A 23847-nucleotide genomic window follows, 5' to 3' on the forward strand; every position below is an offset into this window, starting at 1 on the left:
GAAAGGAAAAAAACCAGGGAGAAGCTCAAAAGTCATTCCTAAGGGGATGTAGAGCACGACGAAGCTACAAAAGTCATTCCTAAAGGAGCGCAGCGTAAGTTTTCTGCTCAAAAGTCGTTCCTAAGAGAATGCAGAGGCAAATACCGCCGAAATATAAGGCGAAGAAGTTCAAAAGACGTTCCTAAGGGGATGCAGAACTTATACCGCCGAAATAGAAGGCGAAGAAGTTCAAAAGACGTTCCTAAGGGGATGCAGAACTTACACCGAAAAATAAGCGGTGAAGCCGAAAAATAAACGACAAAGAGATTTTAGTCGTTCCTAACGGAATGAAGAGTCTGGATGTGGCTTCTTAAGCGTGTGTATGGACATTCATTTGCACAATACATCACATCATTCATTGCATTCATATACATTCATTTAGACATTCGTAGGATCATCATCATCATATCATAGAAGTACAGACATTGCTTCGGCTCTAATGACAAGGCTTCGGCGAGAGCAAAAAGAAGCAGATTTATGCTTCGTTGTGTACGAAAAGAAGGGAAGGTGTTTTTCGCCTTCGGCTCAAAAAATAAGTTTTGTCCACATCAAAGCAGTTCATACATGGATCGAAAGGTAAAAATATATTACAAGGTATGGACAAATTTACAGAGCAGTATCTGATTCCTAAATTACAATATTTTTTACAAGGTTAATTCAAGAATTTTTCTAGAGCATTTTTATAGCAGTGTCTTCAGCTTCATCACTTCATCTTTATCTGCCAAGCTTCGGATCATTGCTCTTCGGCTTCGTCGTCCTGTACATAACAAAGCATTATAAGGTAAACTCAAGTTTCAAGGAGAAGGTAAACACCAGGTATGAGTTTATTACCGGCTTGAGGTGACTTCGAGCTTCGTCACCTGTCGGTGTTTTGGGTCCGACTGCGCACCCAGGGTTGCCCCTCGAGGTGCTTTTTGGAGTAGGATGGTGTTACCGACTGTAGCTCGATGGTTCGTGCCTGATGCACGAAAGACAGTAGACAATCTTGTACAGGTTCGGGCCGCTTTGAGATGCGTAACACCCTATGTCCTGGTGTGGATCTTTTGTGTGGTGGGTTACAAGGGAGTTCTCTAGTACGAGAGATGCTAGAGAGCTGAGTAGATGGCTAAGGAGTGAGATGATTTTGAGGGGATGCCCCTAGGCCTTATATACTCGACCGTGGGACGTTACATGCGGATATGATAACAATGTGTGCCTAAGTAATAGTGAACCGACTGAGCCTATCTTCCCATAATTCTGCCGACTTATCGTCATTCAGTTCCGACGCCTGAGGACGCAGCGCGGGAAAGTCGGGTTATTGTTGTGGATGTCGCTTAAATCCGTTGGCCCGTCTGGGCTTGAGTTGATCTGATCTTGCGTCGATCCACTTCGCCAGACGTTCCTCCCTAGGCCTTGCGAAATATCGGGCCCAAAGCCCTTCGCGAGGTCTTCTAGCCTTCTAGTGGACCCAGGGATATCTGTCCGCCACAAGCCCCCAATCTTTGAGTTGATTTTGAAATAATCGGCCCAAAGATTCTAGGTCCAGCTTGCTGTTTTTGATTTTGATAAGGAATGCCTTGAAAATGGGCCTATCGAGTTGTTGCTTCTGAACTCTGAGTAACTTGGTAAAAACGATCTTCTGCTATCCTCTCCTGTCATTATTCATCGGTCTTCGCTTTATTCTTCAGAAATCGGTGCTCTATCTCGGGCTTATGCCTTGGAGATCAGCATTCTGCTCTCTGGGGTTCAGGATTCATTGGGTGCACCGAAGGTGTAGCCCCCGAGCTTCGAGTGGATTACTGAAAATAATCTGCTCGAAGGTCTTCATCTCAAGCTTTTTTAGAGATAATTTTCATCTTCATCTCATGCTTTAAAAATCAGCATTGTTTTATCTTCATCTCATGCTTTAGAAATCAGCATTTTATCGTTAGTTCATGCTTTAGAGATCAGCATTCTATCTTTTGGGGTTAATGATTCATTGGGTGCACCGGAGGTGCACCCAATGGGTGTAGCCCCCGAGCTTTAAGTGGATTACTGAAAATAATCCACTCAAAGGTCTTCATCTCATGCTTGTAGAAATCATCCTTTTATCTTCGTCGAATGCCTTAGAATTCAGCATTATATCATCAGCTTTATGCTTTAGAGACCAGCATACGGTTTTGCCTTTGAGATCAACAACGTGGTCTACCCATGTCCTGTTAGGTTTGAAATTTATTTAATCTGCGACAGATTGGACATCCGATAGATGGATCTTGGCTGGTCTTCATTTCGCTTCGTGCTTCAATGCTCCTGATGATTAGACTTGTACTTCAGTAGCTATTTTTGGCTTTCCTCCGATCTCCATCGATATCTTCCTTCTGTCTTGATAGATTCATTGTGTCTACTGTATGGATGTGGCTACTTGGGAAAATCTATTGAAAATTCCTGGATGTCCCCCTCAATGGGTGTACGCAAGGGATGGCTTGGAGCGCTGAGCGTTTAGCGAACTGCCCCTGAGTAGTAACTTGACATGACTGCGGGTGTAATCATATCATCCAAGCAGTTGACTTGAGTCCCAATGGGTGTCGCGTTACGTGAAACGGCGTTAGCCGCCTGACTTGTTTCCAGACGATTTGAATTGCTTATTGAATATTTGCGATTGTTCAGTGACCGTGGTAGGAGATGAGCGGTTGCCTTCTTCCTCTATAAATAGAGCGCTTGCTTCACTGGCGTCTTCACACATCTCTCTGTCGCTTGTTGCTTACTCTCCTCTTTTATCTTCTCTTCTACTCCACCATGGGCAAGAGCAAGAAAGGCGGAAGTTCGTCGCACCATTCCGGCGACAAGCGGAAGCGCGAGCCGACCCTTCCCTCGGAGGACTTTGGCGATTCCGAGTACTTGGAGGAGGAGTTTTCCTCCGAGTCCGAGGGGTCGCCAGTCTACACCTCTCCCCCGGCATCGTCCGATAACTCGGACGATTCCCAGGGGATCGCCACCGAGGTGTGGACATACATACGGGCCGTCGAGCGCTCCGGGCTCGAGGGCTCGGATGAGTCGAAGGTCTCCTCGGACGAGGAGAACTCCTCTGACTCGTCCGAAGAGGGGAGCAGCGGTGATGGCGACGACGAGGGCGATGACGACGACGGAAGCGACGGTGATGGTGACGGCGACGGCGGCAAGGGCGACGACAAGGGCGACGGCAAGGGCGACGGCAAGGGCGGCAGCGGCAGCAGCAAGGCCAGTGGCAAAGCGCCACTGGCTTAGATATTAGTATAGATAAATAGTAGTAGAAGTAGTATTAGTGGAATAATGTAGTAGTAGTTAGTAGTATAGCGTAGTGTAATGTAATGTAGTAATATAATGTATCGAAAAGTGGGAAGAAGACCGGCTCATAATGAGTCGGTCTTAAAGTTTGTGGAAGGACTTCCCCTTTTATATAATGAAGAAAACTTCGGCTTGTTTCGTGCACATCTCTTGCCTTTCCATCGTTCCTTTATAGTCGATCAACAGTTTGTATTTGTGCCCAATGCAGTTGTTGTTCTCCGAGATAACGCTCGAGTAATGACTTGTAATTGTTGTGTCGTATTTTAATTCTGCCTGCATTTATGTAGAGAAAGAACGGCTGAGTTGCTGCCGGTGTCTTCAGAGGTAACAGCCGAATGGCTCTTGGCGACGTCAGCGTTTTAGATTGTAACAGCCGAGTCCTGCTGAGCCACGTCGGTGTTATAGAAGTAACAGCCGAGTGGTGCTTGGCGACGTCGGCGTTTTAGAGGTAACAACTGAGTCATTTCGAGCCATGTCAGCGTTTTAGAAATAACGACCGAGTGATGACTGGCGACGTCAGCGTTTTAGAAGTAACAGCCGAGTGGTATTCGACCACGTCGGCGTTTTAGAAATAACGACCGAGTGATGACTAAGCACTTTTTAGAAACCGTGTCTGACCCAGGAAAAACCCCATTTGTATCACATCGCCGCACGCCTCTGCATTCTAAGCCCTAGCCTCACTTTTTGCCTTTGGACCTCCTCTTTTTCCCTTTGATTTCGCTTTCGCTCAGTCCACCGACGAGATTGCGATGGCGCCCAAATAGAAGAGTCAGAATTCTGCTGCTGCGGCTATTCCTCCTATCGATCTCAATAGCCAATTGCCTTTCGCAGGTAATCATATGTCTATTGTTTCTGAGTCGGATCTTCTCCACCTTGTCTCTGTCGGAGTTCTTCCTCCGAAGGAGCTTTGCTCTTGGCGGATTTGTCATGGGGTTACTGTCCTAACAGAGGATACTCACGAGTCCGTTGTTTACATCCCTTTTCTTATCCACGGCCTTGCTCTTCCCATTTATCCCTTCTTTCGAGGTCTCCTTGACTTTTACAATCTGAATCTGACTCACCTGAATCCCAACTCTATTCTGCAAATTTCTGTCTTTGTTCATCTGTGCGAAGCCTACCTTGGAATTCTTCCTCACTTCGGTTTGTGGAAGTACTTGTATCATTATCGTCCTGGGATGGCTGGGGGGCAACACCAGCTCGTGGGTGGTGCGAGTCTGGAGATGCGCCGTGGGAGGAAAACAGAATACCTTGACATCCCACTTAAGGATAGTATTAAAGGATGGCGCTTAGAGTGGTTCATCGTGGAAAACCATGGCAAGTCCCTCCCCCCTCGGTCAGGGAGACAGCCGGATGTTCATGCTCTAAGTTGGATTGAGTCTCCTACAGACTTGGAGGTAACAGAAGCCAAGGTTCTGCTTGCTGAAATTTGTTTGTTGAAGGAGAAAGGTCTGACTGCTGAAGCTGTGGTTGCAGACTTTGTTTTTAAGAATATTTAGCCACTGAAGGACAGAGCATACCTGACTTATTTGTATAGTGGTGTCACCGACTCAACCCGGGTTACCAACAAGAGGATTCCTGCTGTGGATTTGGTGAGTCGACTGGAAATGATCCTTAGAGGCAAAGTATCAAATATTGGTGCTCATGTTGCATATTCTGCTTGGAGTCTGCCACCTTCTAAGTCCTTTTTTCAATTTTGTGTCCAATCCTCCTGCTGGTGACAGTGGTTTGGGTCTTAGAGTGTGACCCTCTCTCGAAGAAGTTGAGGTTCTGGTTGCTTCACTTGGTGATCTTCCCAATGATGAGAGGCAAGTTCACTTTGAGATGCCTATGAGTCCAGGTGATGCAGAGATAAGTGCTATGTTGGACATGTTGGCTGGGGATTCTTCTGACTCGATCCCTGCTGAAACAATGGTTGTTGCAACTATCCCAGAGCCTGAAAAAACTGTGAATACTCAAAGGCCTGATGGTACTCGCCCGAAACGTCTCCGCCAGGCCAGTCATCCAACTGCACCTGCCGAGGGGAAGAAAAAGAAAAAGAGACGGCTTCGGCGAGTGTCGCGTTTGGACTAGGATGCTGGCCCTTCTGCTCCTGCTGCTGAAGAAGTACCGGTGGAACTCTTTACTGGAGCTGATCCCAATGGGTGTGGCCCTGCTAATGCTGAATCCAATGGGTGTGACCCTGCCAGAGCTGATCCCAATGGGTGTGACCATGCCAGAGCTGATCGCAATGGTTGTGACCCAGCCAGAGCTGATCCCAATGGGTGTGACCCTGTGCTGTTTATTGTCCGTATTGTTGACGAGGACGAAGAAGAAGAAGAAGAAGTCCCATTAGTTCAGAAGAACAGTCGGCGTTACAGAGTCAGTGGGGGGAGTAGCGACATTCCTTCTCCAGCTCTGTCTGCTCTTGTTGGTCTGGAAGAATTATCCATAGCAAATTTTGATCAGGCTCTCGAGGATGTTGTTCCTGAAGATCTGCTGTCTGAGCCAACTGATGGTGATATGATGGACGTTTGCTCTAACATTCCAGATGTGGGATTGGAGGTATCTCGGGTAGCTTCTTGTGCATCGTCGACCTTGTAAGGTGGTCTTCAGAGCTAAGAGGTTGGTCAAGGTTGTTCAATTCCCATGGAGGTGACTGAGAGTCCTTCAGCCTTAGAGGTGGCTGTTGCAGAGAACCCAGTCCTCAAGGATGGTGCCAGCGGTTGCCTAGCCCCCGAGGGTGTTGCCGGTAATGATCCGGATTGGGTGGGTAGCGCAAGCTGCAACCCAGCCCCCGAGGGTGTTGCCGGTGATGATCCGGCTCTGATGGGCAGTGCGGGCTGCAACCCAGCCCCCGAGGGTGTCCGAGCGGGCTCCCCTTCTCATACCTCCATGGATGTCCACGTCGGGTCTTCTCCACCACATTCTGGTGGTGTACTAGCAACGCATGCTTCAAGTGAGGGAGTCGCCTTAGAGGTCGGCGCACCGGATGCTGGAGTTCTGATGCCTGTTAGTGGTGTTGAATTAATCCCTGGTGATGTTCTTCAGATTGCCCCGGTTGATATTCTTTCATCGAGCCACCACCTAGCTTCTCGTGACTTGGGATTTCCGTCATTCTTCTCTAATCTTCAGGTAATTTGGCTTTTCCTGTTCTGGCAATACTCCGGGCAAATTACTGTCTTTGTACTCATTTGTTTTTAATATCAAGCTTTGATCGACGGGATGGCTGGTCAATTGAGATCACAAGGTGCCTCTATCCCGGAAGGAGCTCTGTCTCTGACGCAATGGAATCCGTTGCTGCTTCAGAAACAGATATCTGATTTGAAAATGACAAATGCTGGTTAGTATCTTTGTTTCTTCCTTGGCTACTTGATTAGTCTGTTTTTAACTGTGTGTCCTTCAACTGTTTTTTGTTAGATATGGCCCGGTGGTACTCTGAACTCGAGGAAAAGTATTCCCAAGGTCAGATCAATCAGGCTCGGGTTTCTGCTTCATTAGATGATGCCAATTCATTGAATTCCTCTCTTAGTGCTCAGCTTGACTCTGACAGGGCGGCTAACGAGGTAAGCTTACTTGACTTTCTCTGTTGTGTTTTTACTGCTTACTGGATGTTTGAGAGCTGATTCTTGTCTGTAGGAGGAAAAACGTGTACTTGCGACTTCTCGCGATAACCTTGATAGGTTGTATCGTGACGCCAGCAATTCTCTGACTATCTTGGAGAGGAGCCATCGTTTTACCATTGCAGATTTGGATCATCACCGTCACGAGCTGCAAGTATCCAAGGATGAGGTCCTTCGTCTTAGGCAGTTGGTGTCGAGCAAAGACTCCATCATCAAGGATCTGCGCGCCTCCAAGAGATCAGTCGTCCAGGAGCTAGAAGCTGCTCGACTAGCTACTACGGTTGTCGAAGACAATTCCACCATTCTGAAGGCTCAACGCGACAAGGCTATGGATAAAGCCATTCGCGCGAGGCGGATCTTGATGAGAAGGCCAGGCGTGGTTGTTCCTGATGATGTAGTTGCCGATGTCAAAGCTGCTCCTGACTCCTCGAGTCGTCCTTCTTCATCGGTTGCTCCTAAGAAAAACATTGCCAAGTAGAAATATTGAATACATTCATGAACTATATGTGTATGTGATCAATGTGCCTGAATACTCTGTTAGAACGTGTTCTTGGTACTGAATGCTATTTTTGTTTTTCTGTTGTTGGAATTCAACAGTTGTTATGATTGCAGAAGTAAATGCAGTGTGCTAGTTTTGAAACTTCTTCCTATTTTGTGAGGCATAGAGATCACCCTAAGATGAGTGATCGTAAGCATGTTTGTACTAGGTCGAGTAGACGTGAGCATGTTGCACCGCCTTAAGTCATTGCCGACTTAAACCGATTGCTCTATTAGTAGGGTATAGTGGTCACCCTAAGTTAAGTAAGCGTGAGCATGTTGCACCGTCTTAAGTCACTACCGACTTAAGCTGATTGCTCCGTTAGTAGGGTATAGTGGTCACCCTAAGTTAAGTAAGCGTGAGCATGTTGCACCGTCTTAAGTCACTGCTGACTTAAGCCGATTGCTCTGTTAGTAGGGTATAGTGGTCACCCTAAGTAAGTGTGAGCATGTTGCACCGTCTTAAGTCACTGCCGACTTAAGTCGATTGCTCCGTTAGTAGGGTATAGTGGTCACCCTAAGTTAAGTAAGCGTGAGCATGTTGCACCGTCTTAAGTCACTGCCGACTTAAGCCGATTGCTCCGTTAGTAGGGTATAGTGGTCACCCTTAGTTAAGTAAGTTTGAGCATGTTGCATCGTCTTAAGTCACTGCCGACTTAAGCTGATTGCTCCATTAGTAGGGTATAGTGGTCACCCTAAGTCGAGTAAGCAAGCAGATTGATAATAAGTAGTTCGAGTGCCTTTGAGAATGAAGTCTTTTTATTGATGACGTATTTTCTGATTACAGAATACAATGCTGCCCCGATAGCTTTTGAAATCTAGCTAAGGGTAAAACTTCCTGAGATGCTCTATATTCCATGAATTCCCTATTTCCGTGCCATCCATTTGAGTAAGTCGATATGATCCTGGCCGAGTGACTTCTGCTACCATGAATGGCCCTTCCCATAGTGGCGACAATTTGTGCCATCCTTCCCCCGTTAGAATTCGGCGAAGGACCAAGTCTCCCACTGCGAAGGATCGATGCCGTATGGCCTTATCATGATATCGCCTCAGGGTTTGCTGGTACCTAGCTGACTGAATTACTGTATTCAATCGTTCTTCTTCCAATATATCAATATCCTCCAGTATGGTAGCTTCTGCCTCAGCTATGTTTTCGAAGATCAGCCTTGGTGCCCCAAACCTAAGATCGGCAGGTAGCACTGCCTCAGAACCATAGACCATGAATAAGGGAGTGTTTCCATGCAAAGCTCGGCTAGGTTGAGTTCTTAGGCTCTAAACCACATACGGCAACTCTTTGATCCACTTTCCTGCGAACTTTTCATTCTTGTCGAAGACTTTCTTCCTGAGTGCTTCCAATATCATTCCATTAGCCCTTTCTACCTGACCGTTGGCTCTCGGGTGTGCTACTGACGCATATTTGATCTGGATGCTTCTTTGTTCACAGAAATCAAAGAATTCTGAGCTAGTGAAATTGGATCCCAAGTCAGTTATAATGTTATTCGGTATTCCGAACCTGAATATTATATCTTGTATGAATTCCACTGCCTTAGCTGAAGTCAGAGAAGCGATGGGTTTATACTCTATCCATTTAGTGAATTTGTCAATGGCAATCAGCACGTGAGTGTATCCTCCCTGAGCTTTCTTGAAGGGTCCAATCATGTCCAGTCCCCAGCACTCAAATGGCCATGTTACGGGTATGGTTTGCAGTTGCTGTGCTAGTAAATGCTGCTGCTTTGATAAGTGTTGGCAAGCTTCACACCTCTGGACTAACTCGGCTCCATCACTCTTTGCTGTCGGCCAATAGAAACCAGACCTGAAGACCTTCCCAACCAAAGTCCTGGATGCTGCGTGTATCCCACACTGTCCGGCGTGGATCTCATCTAGCAGTTGCTTCCCAGTGGCCGAAAGAATGCACTTCACGAGGACTCGTGTTGCGCTCCTTCTGTATAGTGCCTCCCCAATGAGGGTGTAGTGAGCTGACTGCCTTATGATGCGTTCTGTTGTAGCTTTGTCATCCGGTTCCTCTTCATTCTTTATATATCTGATGATTGGCTCCCTCCAGTCATTAGAATCTGACTCTGGCTGGCTCAAAACATTGCACTCTTCTGCCCGATCTAAGGAAATACTCGGGCGTGGTACTTCTTGGACAAAAACCCCAGGCGGGACCTGGGTCCGACTGGATCCTAGTTTCGACAACGCGTCTGCTACCGCGTTGCGATCTCTCTCCACATGATGAAATTCCAGCCCTTCAAATTTGTCTTCCAGCTTTCGGACGGTCGTGCAGTACTTGCCCATAGAGTCATTTGAACAATCCCATTCTTTATTTATCTGATTTACGACCACCAGTGAATCTCCATATACCATCAATCTCTTAATGCCCAGTGATATGGCAATGTTCAATCCGTGAATCAAAGCTTCATATTCTGCTGCATTATTGGATGCTGAGAATAACAACAGAAGAGCATATTTGAGTTGTTCACCTCCAGGTGCAATGAAGAGGATCCCTGCGCCTCCCCCTACAGCTTCAACGAGCCATCAAAATACGTCCGCCATACTTCTGCAGTCTCCGGGTTATCTGGCACTTGTTGCTCGGTCCACTCTGATACGAAATCAACTAGTGCTTGAGTCTTTATTGCAGTGCAAGGCGGAAACTCGATGTCGTGAGCTCCCAGCTCGCAGGCCCACTTGGCTATCCTTCCGATGGCTTCTTTGTTGTGGAGAATATCCCCTATTGGAAATCCAGTGACTACTATGACTTTGTGGTCGTCAAAGTAGTGACGGAGCTTGCGTGCAGTTAGAAGTACTGCATATAATAGTTTTTGAACTTGAGGATATTTCTTCTTTGAGGGTCCCAGAACTTCACTGATGAAATAGACGGGATGTTGTACTGGATATGCATGTCCTTCCTCTGCTCGCTCGACTACCAACGCGGTGCTCACCACGTGAGTCGTGCAAGAGATGTACAACAATAGATCTTCGACCGGTTGACTCGACGTGGCTCGGCGTGGTGGCTTTAATACTGGCGGTGTTGTCAGGAATTTCTTCAGTGCATCAAGGGCTTCCTGAGCTTCTGAGGTCCACTGGAACTTGTCCACCTTTTGAGCAACTTGTAGAACGGTAAGCCTTTTTCTCCTAACCTTGACATGAACCTGCTTAAAGCTGCCATGCATCATGTAAGTCTTTGCACTTTCTTCTGTGATCGCGGTGCTTCCATCCTCATGATAGCCTCGATCTTTTCTGGGTTAGCTTCAATTCCTTGGTGGCTAACAATGAATCCGAGCAATTTTCCTGCTGGTACTCCAAAGACGCATTTCTCTGGATTAAGCTTCCACCGATATCGCCGCAGACTGTTGAAGACCACCTGCAAATCTTCAATGAAATTTTTTGAGTTTTCTGTCTTGATCACCACGTCATCCACATAAGCTTCTACACGCTTGCCCCAGTGATCGGCTAAGCATGTCTGAATGGCTCTCTGGTAAGTCGCTCCAGCGTTTTTGAGGCCAAACGACATGGAGGTATAGCAGAAAGCCCCAAACGGAGTGATGAATGCAATTTTTTCTTGTCCTCTTTTGCCAGGCTGATCTGATGGTATCCGGAGTAGCAATCCAAGAAGGACAACACAGAACACCCGGCGGTCGAGTCTACCACCTGGTCTATTCTAGGAAGTCTGAAGGGATCCTTCGGACAATGTTTGTTGAGATCCGTATAGTCGACGCACATGCGCCTATCCACTTTATTCTTTTTGAGTACAAGAATAGGATTTGCTAACCACTCAGGCTGTAGTACTTCTCTAATGAATCCTATCGCGACTAGGCGAGCTAGCTCAGCGCGGATGGCTTCTCTCTTATCGGGCGTGAAACGACGCAACTTTTGTCGGATCGGCCTCGCCTGGGGATAGACCTTCAGTTTGTGCTCGGCCAGTTCTCTTGGGACTCTCGGCATATCCACAGTCTTGCGTTCATCAGCGAACCCGAGGTTCATTCTCTTGGTTTCTTCAGTCGGCCGCATAGAGGTCACGGCTTGAGCTTCATTTGCAGGTACTGTGAGGTCCTCCTTAGGCTTTGAGTTTGCCTGCGCGGAAGAAGTCGTCGATGGTTTGGTGGTGAGGGCCGCCTAAATGGCTACTCGGAAGCACTCTGCGGCGCCTTGGAAGTCAGCGCGCACAGTGATGACTCCTTGTGGTCCAGTCATCTTCAATATCATGTACGTATAATGCGGAATGGCCATGAATTTCACCAATCCAGGCCTGCCGATGATGGCGTTGTATCCGCAGTCGAATCTTGCCACCTCGAACCTCAGGAACTTGGTTCTGTAGTTTTTCGGAGTTCCAAAGGTGACCAGCATGTAGATGTGTCTGAGTGGATATTCTCCTTCAGTCGGCACGATGCCAAAGAAAGGAGTGTCTGACTCGTGGAGCTCTTTGAGTGCGACTCCCAAGCCTTGAAGTGTCCGGTGGAAGGTGACGTTGATGTTGCTTCCCCTTCCACTAACACCTTCTTTACCCTGCTCTCTCGGATCACCGGATCGACGAGGAGCGGGTACTTGCCCGGATGATCGAATTTGAGCCACTGATCTTCCCGAGTGAAGGTGATCGGGTGTTCGGACCATCGATACAGGGCGGGAGGACCGGTGGCCGCCACCAGTATCTGACGGTCATTGAGCTTCTGTTGCCTCTTACTTTCTTGTGACCCATGTCCGCCGAAGATGACGTTGACTTCTCCATCGACGCGCGGGAATGCTCTGCCTCCTCCCCCTTCCTGTTGTTGAGGCTGTCGAGGTTCCTCGGGTCCTCCTCGAGGTGGGGGAGGTGGTAGAGGTTTGAAGGGTCGGTCGTTCCCAACGGAGTGCTTGAAGTCTCTGCAGTTCCGGAGGGTGTGGCGCATGTCCTTGTGGTACGGGCACTGGGCGTCGAGGATGTCATCCAATGTACGTTCGCCTCCGCGAGGTGCTCCTCGGGCGCGAGAGGCGGGTGGTTCGGCGGCGTGGACTTCTTCACGAGGCCTCTTCTCCCAACGCTTGTTGGGTTGTTGGTTCGTGTCGCATCGTGGTGCCGTCGGTGCAGGCTTTGCTCCTCTGATGAGGTCCTGAGCTCGTTCGTCGGTGGTGATGTAGAGGTTCGCTTCTCGGAATAGCTGCTTGGAGGTAGTCGGCGCCTTTTGCAGTATGGCTCGGACGAAGGCCGAGTCATTAGATCCTCGGTAGAAGTCCTCGATTACTGCTGCTTCCGCAACCTCGGGGATATGATTTCTCATGGTCTGAAATCTTTTGAGGTATGACCGGAGAGTCTCATCCCCTCGACGCTTGATGGATTTGAGGTCCCAAGGCTGCACCGGCTTGTCTGAGAGAGATTGGAAGTTGGCGATGAAGCACCGACTGAAGTCGCTCCAGTCGTCGATGCAGTGTCAGGGTAGGTGTCGTAGTCATTGCAGCGCATCCTGCCCGAGGACGATGGGCAAGTACGCAGTCATCACATCTTCAGTTGCCCCAGCGGCTCGGGCAGCGGTGGTGTAGACAGCCAACCAGCCTCCCGGGTCCTGCTTATTCTCGTACTTGTCGATGTTGGAGACTTTAAAGCTAAGGGGCCACTGAATGGCCCTGAGACGTGGAGTGAGCGCCGATACTCCACATGTGTCCTCCTGTCGACGATGATGATGTCGGTCCCAAGGAGGGGAGTTGTTGACGTGGTTCCTCGACCGTCCCCGGGTCGTGTCGCCGGTTGAAGCCATCGCCGACTCAACTCTGGTGGCTTGACTTCGCGTAGGGATGTCATGATCCCGATCATACTCTTCTCGGCGCCGAATCTCATTCTCGTGTCGTCGTTCACACGAAGCATTGATGGAGCTCCGTGCGTCCCGCCGACTGTTCATGGCATGTCGTAGGTCGCTCGGTGGATGGGTGAGAGGTAGAAGATGATTAGCTGCCCGAGTGAGCAGCCGCCGATAGCCCTCGGCGTCCGGAGTCCGGGGGAGGCCATCAGCTATCCGAGCCAACACTCCACTGACCTCGCTCGGTGTGTTCATGGCTCAGGCAAAGTCGGGGTTCAGGTTGCGTCTGAGAAGAGGGTTCTCTCGACGTTGTCTCACCTCCTATTCGGCCTGTTCTTGAGCTTGTCGACGATCACGTCATCGGGAATTCCTTCTTTCCCTAAAGACATGTTCTTCTGGAGTTTCTCCTACCTCCGAGATCTCATCTCGTGACACAGGCTGCGCTGGATCCCGTTCTCCGGCTTCATGATGTCACCGGACATTTCGGTGTCGGTTCCTTCGTCGGCGAGATTCCCGCTGAAGAGGTTCCTCTCCCGGCGCGGTTGGTTCATCGTCGGAGACGGGAGTCGATTCCACTCTTCCCCCGATGAAGAGGATGTCGGGGTAGAATGGAACCATTGTAGCGACAAGCTTCTTTCTATTCTCCTTTGAGGGCGGAGGTACCAGAAGATCAGCTTGACAAGCCTTCACCTCGTTTGCTTCCTTTTTCCTTGTGATCTGTGTCCATTTTTCTGTTGAGGAGGTGGACAACGGGGTTCTCCGGGTAGAATGATCCTCTGCTCCTGGCTTGCAGGAGGTAGTCTTCGCTCGGAGCGTTGGGGGTCACGCTTTTTCCTGCTCTGCTCCGGCTTTCCCGGAGATTGTCGAGGAAGGTTTTCTCTCCGGCAGATCCACGATGCGGTGTAGAGTTCCTTCTTCGTCTGCCACGGATGAGATGGTTCCGAAGCAGAACACGGATCCAGGGCGGAGGATGATCTTGTGCTGGAAAGTGATGGCCATTGAGCTAGCTTGGATCTGTGACACACCCCCTACCTGGCGCGCCCGTTGTCGGTGTTTTGGGTCCGACCGCGCACCCAGGGTTGCCCCTCGAGGTGCTTTTTAGAGTAGGACGGTGTTACCAACTGTAGCTCAATGGTTCTTGCATGATGCATGAGAGACAGTAGACAATCTTGTACAGGTTCGGGCCGCTTTGAGATGCGTAACACCCTACGTCCTGGCGTGGATCTTTTGTGTGGTGGGTTACAAGGGAGTTCTCTAGTACGAGAGATGCTAGAGAGCTGAGTAGATGGCTAAGGAGTGAGATGATTTTGAGGGGATGCCCCCTAGGCCTTATATACTCTACCGTGGGGCGTTACATGCAAATATGATAACAATGTGTGCCTAAGTAATAGTGAACCGACTGAGCCTATCTTCCCATAATTCTGCCAACTTATCGCCATTCAGTTCCGACGCCTGAGGACGCAGCGCGGGAAAGTCGGGATATTGCTGTGGATGTCGCTTAAATCCATTGGGTCGTCTGGGCTTGAGTTGATCCGATCTTGCGTCAATCCACTTCGCCAGAAGTTCCTCCCCAGGCCCATGAAGGGATGGCCTTGCGAAATATCGGGCCCAAAGCCCTTCGCGAGGTCTTCTAGCCTTCTAGTGGACCTAGGGGATATCTGTCCCCCACATCACCAGCTAAGCTTCGCCCACCCTTCGTCCAGATTTGTGTTATGAATCTATTACCTATGCTTTGGGCCAGGCTGGGGATATCAGTTAAATCTGCTGGTGATAAGCTAAAGTTAGGTCTATTGGCAATCTTCCCATGCGTGCAACTAGTTTTCATGAAAGCAACAGCTGTGCCCCGAGAAGCTAGAAGAGCACAGAAGTCACCATGCCCAGCTATAACTTCGTCAAGTGCATCAACTTCACCCTCAATATGTTCGAAGGTGCCTGACAGGTCTTTAACTGAAGGTTCAAATTTCTCAGAACTAGCTCCAACTGAGTTGAAGACCTGCTTCAGCCATTGCACGCATCGGTTGCCGAAGTCTAGGCATCCTGAAGCTCCTTCAATGGTTTCTACAAATTTGAACTCTTTTCGACTTCGGCTTTAAGCTTCGTATCGAGATTCTTCTTTTCTTGCTCAAAATTTTCAGATTTCAGGAGGAGTTCACTGTTTAGTCTGGTGATCTCGGCTTGGGCTTCTATCAGTGAACCCTCCATCGTCTGAAGAACAAAATCGTTCTTCTCAAGAGCGGCTTCATGATCTCTAATTTTATTTTCCAAGCCTTCAATTATAACCTCATTTTTCTTATCCTCAAGGTCTTGTTGCATCATCAAGGCTTTACTTAATAGCATACTCTATGCAAAATAACTTTCATCAGCAATTACCTTCATCGTAAAATAATGAAAAGCCGAAGGAAAAAAATTTACCTTGAAATTAGAATAGAACAAACTACCGACGATATGCTGTCGTCGGTAGTGGCTGATGTCGGCCTCAAGCTTCGGGAAACCAATACTCTTCGACAGAGTACTGATAAACTTCGCTCCAGTTCGGTCTCGGAGGCATCCTAAGCTTTCATCGTCAATACCGCCGAAGAGCAACGCTCCTGGTTTGTAACCACAGGATATAACATAATCTCTCAGCTCTTCTTTCTCAGCCTTAGATAACTCTTGACCAATTATGTTTTGAAAATTGAAATCCTTTTCCTCCGAAGTATCTTTGGTGATCTCCTTCCTTTTCCAGGCACTGTGGCCAGGGCCTCTTTGGCGGCAGCAGCAGCTTCTTCCGCGGCCATATTCAGAAGCATTTTATCAATATCAGAAAATGTGCTCTCCAGATTTGTATCTTCGACTGTTGCAGCTTCGGCAGTTGCAGCTTCGGTGGGAGCAACTTCGGTAGCTGTAGCACCTTCGGCAGCAGGTGTTATTTTCGACGCTGAGGCCGGCGGTGGTGTTTCTTCAATGGCTTCGATTACAGTAATAATCCTCCGCCTTTTCGGTTCAGCAGACTTCTTCGCTGCCAAGGGCTCCTTCTTCTTCTGTAAAAGCTTCGTCAGATGCGGCCCTAGTGGACTTAGCTTGATAGGTAAGGATTCAGTCATTACCTTTAGAATTTCTTCTACGTCAGCAGTAGAACGTGTTGAAGGAGTCTCTTCCTCTATCTCAATTGTCTTTGGCTTCGGAGCCGCAACCTTCCTCTTCTTCGGAGCAGCCACCTTCAGCTCAGGGCTGGATTTTCTCTTTTTCAGAATTTCTTCATCTTCTTTTACCATTCTAGCAGCTTGTCTGCTTAGAACGCTAACAATCCTCTTTCTCTTTTGGCCTTCGGCACCTTTTTTCAATTGCTCATAGTCATGATATTCAAAATTCAATGCATCCATCACCCGATTCAACCTTTGCTTTGGTCGGGTGCCGAAGGCCACAGTCATCAGCTGATCTTCTTTTTTAGTGTAATTACCCAAAATTTCGTTGCACATGGTTTCTATCATTTCTAACCATTCTTGGCATGGCCCTTTAAACTGTTTCTCAAACTTGAACCGATAAGGCAGTCGCACAAGTTCTTTCTTCTCCTTTGTCCCCTTTAGCTTCGGCATGTTCCATTCACTCAGCGTCGGGAACACCTTATAGGCCAGATATTCTTGGACTAGATCTCTTGTGCTGATCTGTTCGGCTACCACCCGGAATTCTGCCATAGCTTCTTGGCACGGTGACCCCGTCGACATACGGCACAGGGGCCTAGTCAACCCGAAGCTTAAGCTCAGCGGGCTCAGTACAAGCGTCTTGAGCTTCTCCCTCTTCTTCTCATCGGCTTTAACATAAAACCACTCATTTTCCAACTGGTTGGCCACTTGGTGCGATAGCTAACCACCAGAGACTTCATTTCTTTGTGGTAAGCGAAGTTGTAACAACCAAAATTCTCATGAAGACCATCTTCTCTGGCCTTCGTCTGATAATGAAGTTCGTGCACTTGGCAAAAAGCTTCGGCATTCGGGTCCATTCCTTGACTTTGGAGTGCCCAGATGTAGACGCTGAGCCTAACGATAGCGTTTGGAGTCAGCTGATGAAGATAGATTTCGTAATTTTCCAAAACTTCCCCAATCATTTCGTTCAAAGGAAATCTCAATCCTGCTCTGAAGAAACTCCTGAAAACTACCACCTCATCATTTTCCGGTGTCAGAGTGGTTTCTTCCCCGGCGAAGCAAATTAGCTTCTTCTCAGCTTCTTCGAAGTAGCCTAGCTTTATCATCATGGGCATGTCAGCCTCAGAAAAAGTAGATTTTCCAAAGTCCAAGTGGCTGGGTTTGGCTGGCATGAGGGTGTTATAATCTTCATCTTCTTCATCAACAACATCTTCTTCGATGTCAGCATATTCAGCTTCGGCAGCAGATGCACCTTCGTCAGCAGCTCCCTCTGTCACAACCATTCCCGATTGTTTCATCACTTCAAAGATCGGGGCAGTCTCTGTGGCTTCGGCCTCCTCTCCGTCACGGGTCACTCTAGCAGTTGAACGAACTCTGGCCATCAGGTGTTGAATTCCTTACAGTTCTTACGAATGTTGATGATTTTTATAGTTCTGACAAAGCTCCCTCTTATGACGAAGCTAGATCAAAATGATGCTTTGCTTGAAAATGCGATGAGAAAAGCTTCGGCTATGGTTAAATTTTTCAGCAGCACAACAGTGCAATGGCAATGAATGATGTGGTAACTTCACACCTACCCGTCTGTTTATATAGTGCTGTAGGTGTGAAGGTGAATTGTCAAGTCACCCATACCCGCTCAATAGTCACCCGCACCCACTAAACGGTGGACCACGGTGCGCGAGAGATGAATCGCCAGATCGCGCGTACCCGCTACATGGTGGGGCCACCTCGCGCTTGGATTATTTTAATCGTTTCTCGGCAACGAGCTCAGGGAAGGTGTTTTTCGGACCTTCGGCATTCCGAAGCCTTGGAGAATTTTTTCACGGATCAAGCTCGTTACGAAAAACGATCTAGCACTGCGAAGGGGCTACTGTTGAGGGTCTGCTTCGTAGCTGAAGGTCCTGTAAGAAGAAACACCTTCGGAAGATCAGCACAGAAATAACACCGAAGCTACCTTCCAGGGAACTTCGGCATAACGACATACCTTAAGACAAAGGGTTGCACCGACTTAAAGATGAAAAGACAGACTGACCCATGATAGTTTGTGTCATGATTGTAATCGATTGTAAAGGGTATAAATGTAATTTCACACAGGCTGCGCCTTGTGCCTATAAATAGATGAACAGTACCCTCGTACTGTTCAGGCTGACTTGTACTTGCTTGTGCATCATGCTTGTACTTCTACCTTCTGTCAAGCCGAAGGTACAAATGTAATTCAATATTGTTTCTGTTTTTCCATGATAATATAATGAAGATGAATCAATAATGTTATATGATTGTTCATGTTGTCTCTTATATTTCACATGCTTCTTCCTTTTAACATATACCGCAATGATGAAGGTATGTCCTTCATGACCTTCATCTGAAGATCATTATATCCTAAAGGAAATAATGCTTCGAAGGACGAAGGGAATTAACCTTTAACATTTTGTGTTGCCTTGTTCTTAATTCATAGCATTTGAGAACAAGTCCCCAACAAAAACACAATTGAATTCATAAAATATTCTAGTGTCGAACAAAAATTACAAATAAGTCACCAAGACTAATAAACGTTATATAAGAAGAAAATATCAAGTCTCCACATGAAAATTATAAAGTGAAATATTGATTATATTGAAACTTGGATACTTAGAGTGATTTTATGTGTAACTAACACAACAAGTGGTAGAAACACTATCATCTTATGTATTTTATAGTCCAAATATTGAGGATTATATGTGGACATATACTGCGCCTCCGTAAAATTTCATTAATTTTTGACACTAATTGTGTAATATTAATTTCTTTTTATAGAAAACAATCAAAATGAAATGAAATTCATAAAATACCATAGTGTCAACAAAAAATTTCAAATAAGTTACCAAGACTAATAAACATTATATAAGAAAATGACCTCAAGTCCCCACATGAAAATCATAAAGTGCGGTATTGATTATGTTGAAACTTAGATACTTAGAGGAATTTCACGTGTAACTCACACAATAAGTGGGAGTGAAGTGGAAGAAACGTTGGCATCTTATGAATTCTATGGACCAAATGTTTTTGAGGATTATATATGAACATATGTCGTGCCTTCGTAAAATCTTATGAACTTATGAGGATTGTGTATTATTAATTTCTTTCTATAAAAAATCATCAAAAAGCAACTGTATTCAAAAAATAATCTAGGGTTGACCAAAACTTGCAAATAAGCTACTAAGGTTAATAAACATTCTATGAGAAGATAACCTTAAATTCTCACATGAAAATGATAAAGTGAAGTATTGATTATGTTTGAAACTTGGATACTAAGAGTGATTTCACGTGTAACTCATGCAAGAAGTAGAAGTGAAATGGAAGAAACAAAGACATCTTGTAGAGTTTATGGTCCAAACATTTTTTTAGGATTCTATATGGACATATGTCGCACCTTCATAAATTTTATTAAATTTCACAAAATTTCTGAGGCTATTTGTGCATTATTTTCTGAAAAAAAAATCATCAAAATGCAATTAAATTCATAAAATATTTCTAGCGTTGACCAAAAAATTGCAAATAAGTTACCAAGACTAACAATCATTCTATAAGAAGATAACCTCAAGTCTGATGCGTCATGATGCCCTATCTTCACGACGTAGGATCAATCTTCAGATAACTAGCTTCGAAGAAGCCAAGATAACTTGTTGCAAGCAGCGATAACTAGTGTAACCTGACAATTAAAACTCGAAGCCAACCACTGTCTTTAACCGGCAACCTGAATCGATGATTCACTCAACCACACTTTCAAAGAACCAGCCAACACAGCCTACAATCAATCGAGGAGACCTCGAAGGGAGTAGGAGCACCACTCGGGAGCGGATGAAGCCCCCGCTTCTGCAATCCCGCGAAGGAATTCACAAGAGCAAAGGGGTAGAGATCACTATCAATATTTGTTAGCACACAGCTGAACAAAAAGGGTTCTGTTTTTAGATTATCCAAAGCTGCCTTACATCATAGACATAGGGGGTATTTATAGCAACAACCAACCTTAGAGAGGTATAAACACGAAAAGAAAGTATTTTAACGTGCTAATGTGAAGGGGCCTCTTCGAGAGATCTACAGAGCTGAATTTCGTGTGGCTGTTTGACTTCTGCGTAGCCTTCAGTATTTTGATAATAACTTCTCTTAGGAATCTCCAAATGACGTGGGGCTAGATGCGTTGGAAAGCTGACTTGATAAGATTTCTCACCATGTATAGCGTGCTTAATGAAACTTCATAGAATGATGCAGTTTAATACGAAAACTTGGTCATTAAACAGATTGTTGACCTTCTGATAAGTCAGCACTAAAGTAGGTCGTTCGCCTTTCTGGTAGATTTGATTAAGTCGTCCTTATAAGCATTGGAAACTAGACTTCAAGAGCTTTCTAAAAAGTACTTATGGGCCTTCATAGCTTTTGGGAATCAAAAGATATGACTGCTTCTGGACGGTTCTGTTGCGCTGGACTGACTCGAACATAACTCTTCTTTCTGATTCGCCCTTTATATGTTTTGTCCTTCCTCTTTAGTGTACCTAAGTAATATTAACATACACGACTTAGGTAGCATAAAGTTCTCATTAGTGTTAAATTTAAATTCATAAAGTAGCGCGTACACCTCTTGTTGTAGCTTCTTAGCTCGGCTACGTGTAATTGGTCCATCAAAGACTTGGGCTGGTGATGATGTTGGTTGTACTTGAGTTGATGTAGTATGACTTGAGGGTTGTAACATGTTGCTTAATGGCGTAGTCGTATCAAAGTCCCTACATGAGAAATGATATAATGAAGTATTGTTTACGTTGAAACTTGGATACTTAGAGTGATTTTACATGGAACTCATGCAACAAATGGAAGTTAAATGAAAGAAATGTTGGCATTTTATGGTTTTTATGTTCCAATATTTTTGAGGAATATATGTTGACATATGTTGCGCTTCCATAAAATTTCATGAATTTATGAGACTAAATGTGTATTATTAATTTCTTTCCTACAAAAAATCATCAAAATACACATAGCTATCCAGAAATATATCGGGAATAAATATCTGGGAAGATATTCAGATATCCAAATATCAAGCATATTGTATTTATATCTAATATTCGAACCAAATATCTATATACGTATTCGTATCTGTTATCCGATAAAACGTCTGAATATCCAAAAAAAAATACATATTGCATCTGAACTTGTGTTCATCTTCTTCAAATCCGGATTCGGACGGATAATTTCTAAACCATTTTACATCTTTAGTCGGGTGCATCAATCATAAAGCAATCGAGGGGTGTGAGGTGATTACTCCCATGCTCGAGTCTATGCTAGAGGATTCCAACAACTCATCGATATACGATGAGGTCGTAAAATGGCCCTACCGTGCTAACTCCACCCATCCCAAACTCAACCACCCGTACCCTATTGAATTCTACACACCATCATGCTCCGCCGCCACGACGTGGACAGCTCGGTGCTCCTCCTGCCCCCCGCTGGCGCGCCCGGCGAACCACCGCGCCGTCCGCCGTGCGATGGGCAGCCACCGCCGATTCTCCTCCTCCGACAGCCGCTCCCTCGCCGCGGCGCGCAGCCGTGGCAGGCTCACGATCTCCGACATGGAGCGCACCCCGGACGATATCATCCTGGCCGCGGACGCCGACACGGCGGAGCCGCTGCTGCACTCGCCACCGAGTGGTGCGTCCACCACAACGACAGGCTCCAGCAGGCGCTTCCTCTCCTTGTTCTTGTTCGCCATCGTCGTCTCCTCCTGATCCTCTGCTGCTAGCTTGTGCTCCGGTGCCGCGCAATAAGGGGAATCTGGCGGGAACACGAAGCGGCCGCTGGACATGGAGCGAAGCATCTCCGTGTCGAGAGCGATGAGGTCCGCAGAGTTGAGCTCGCTCCACCGGCTCTTGAACACCACGTCGGACACGATGATGCGGTGCTTGTGCCTGTCCGGTCCGGGCACGCGCTCCACGAAGATGTCGAGGAGATCGCGGCCGCTCCCCGCCGCCTCAGCAGCAGCGCCGTCGTCGAAGCGTCCGGAAGACAGCGCGTGGTCGGCGTCGAGCTTGGCGTCGTCGGCGTCGACGTTGGACCGGCAGAGCGGGCAGGTGGCGCTGGACTGGAGCCAGCGGTCGACGCAGGCGAGGTGGAAGGCGTGGCGGCAGCGCGGCAGGAGGCGGAGGAGGTCGGCGTCGTCGAAGCGGGCGAGGCAGACGGAGCACTCCATCCCATGGCGCGCCCCGCGCAGGGTGGCGAACCGGAAGAAGGGCAGCGACTCGATGACCTGCTTGGGGAGTCCGACGCACACCGCTGCTGCAGCTGCGCCATTGTTGGAGGCGGGCTGTGGCGGAGACGAGGAGGAGGAGGGGTGGCAGAACTTGGCGTACATGAGGAGGAGGAAGGTGAGGGAGAAGATCATGGTGAAGATGCCGACCACGATTGCCACTCGGGGGCGGAAGGGCACCTTGATGCCCAGGCCCGCCGGTGTGTTGTTGTTATCCGACGGCGGAGAAGCAGACAGCTCCTCGTCATACGCTGCCACGGCGGCACAGACGAGGACCGCGAGGGGAGCGAGCTGGTGGCTTGGCAGCCGCAGCGCCATGGCCCTGGCCCTGGCCGACGACCTGAAGATTTTGTTTTTTTTTATGTCTGGGAGCGGAAGGAGACAGGACAGGAGACGGCGCCTCCTGCCTGCTCCGGCTCTTGTCGTCGTCTAGGGTAGGGTAGGGAGCGTCATCTTTACCTGCTACTTGACTTGGCAAACTCTGCTGTCGTCGACAACACCATTGTTGATCTTGTTAATGTTATACAGACACAACAAGACGAGTTGCATGAAATGAATAGAATAGACAGAGCAGAGCAGTTTTGGCTGAGACGAGTTGATGCTGACAGGACAGCTGCTAGCACAAGCATCCTGATCTGACGAAAAATCCAGCCAAGTCTCGAGTTCCGAATTTGAATATAGAATTCAACAAGGGTTGTTGTTTTTTTTTTTCTCTCTCTCTCTGAAACCCACGCGGCCACGCATCCCCGCCTCCTCCCTTATCTGCCCAAAGCAGATCAGATCTCGTCGTAGTCAGTCTCCCGTTGATAGACTGCTGGACCTCGATCCCCAGCCAAGCTCTAAATTCCCTATGCTGATGCAGGCCAACGGGAAATTCCTTCTCTTGCCTGGCCAGAGGACCGAATTTTTTTGTATTTTAGCCCTTAAACAGAAGTAAATTCACGTTTAGACCTAAAAAAATTTTAAATGCAGTTTTGGACCCTTAGCTCGGCGCCATAGGCTGTGGCGCCGAGCTAACACAGCTCGGCGCCACAGCCTATGGCGCCGAGCTGTGACGTGGCCGCAACGGCTAGCTGCGTCCAGGGCTGACCTGGCTCTGACGTGGCGGCGGCGCGGCCTCGTAGCTCGGCGCCACAGATCTTGGCGCCGAGCTACAAATTCCTATAAAAACGCCCGCGCGGCTGGCCGAGAGCAGCTCATTTCATCCCATTTCCAAACTTCGTAAAAATTTC

The 23847-nt window shown here is 47.5% G+C and overlaps 1 protein-coding gene across 1 annotated transcript; it reads right to left on the minus strand.

Annotated features, from left to right (window-relative positions):
• Nucleotides 1-21512: 21512 nt before the first annotated feature.
• On the minus strand, nucleotides 21513-23321 carry LOC103630821 (E3 ubiquitin-protein ligase ATL42). Its single transcript, XM_008651879.4, has one exon. It carries the CDS (start codon nucleotides 22931-22933, stop codon nucleotides 21758-21760), a length of 1176 nt encoding a protein of 391 aa, XP_008650101.1. The 5' UTR covers nucleotides 22934-23321; the 3' UTR covers nucleotides 21513-21757.
• Nucleotides 23322-23847: the final 526 nt, after the last annotated feature.

The sequence above is a fragment of the Zea mays genome, chromosome 6 (genome assembly GCF_902167145.1).
Source record: "Zea mays cultivar B73 chromosome 6, Zm-B73-REFERENCE-NAM-5.0, whole genome shotgun sequence".
In the NCBI taxonomy this organism is placed as follows: Eukaryota; Viridiplantae; Streptophyta; class Magnoliopsida; order Poales; family Poaceae; genus Zea; species Zea mays.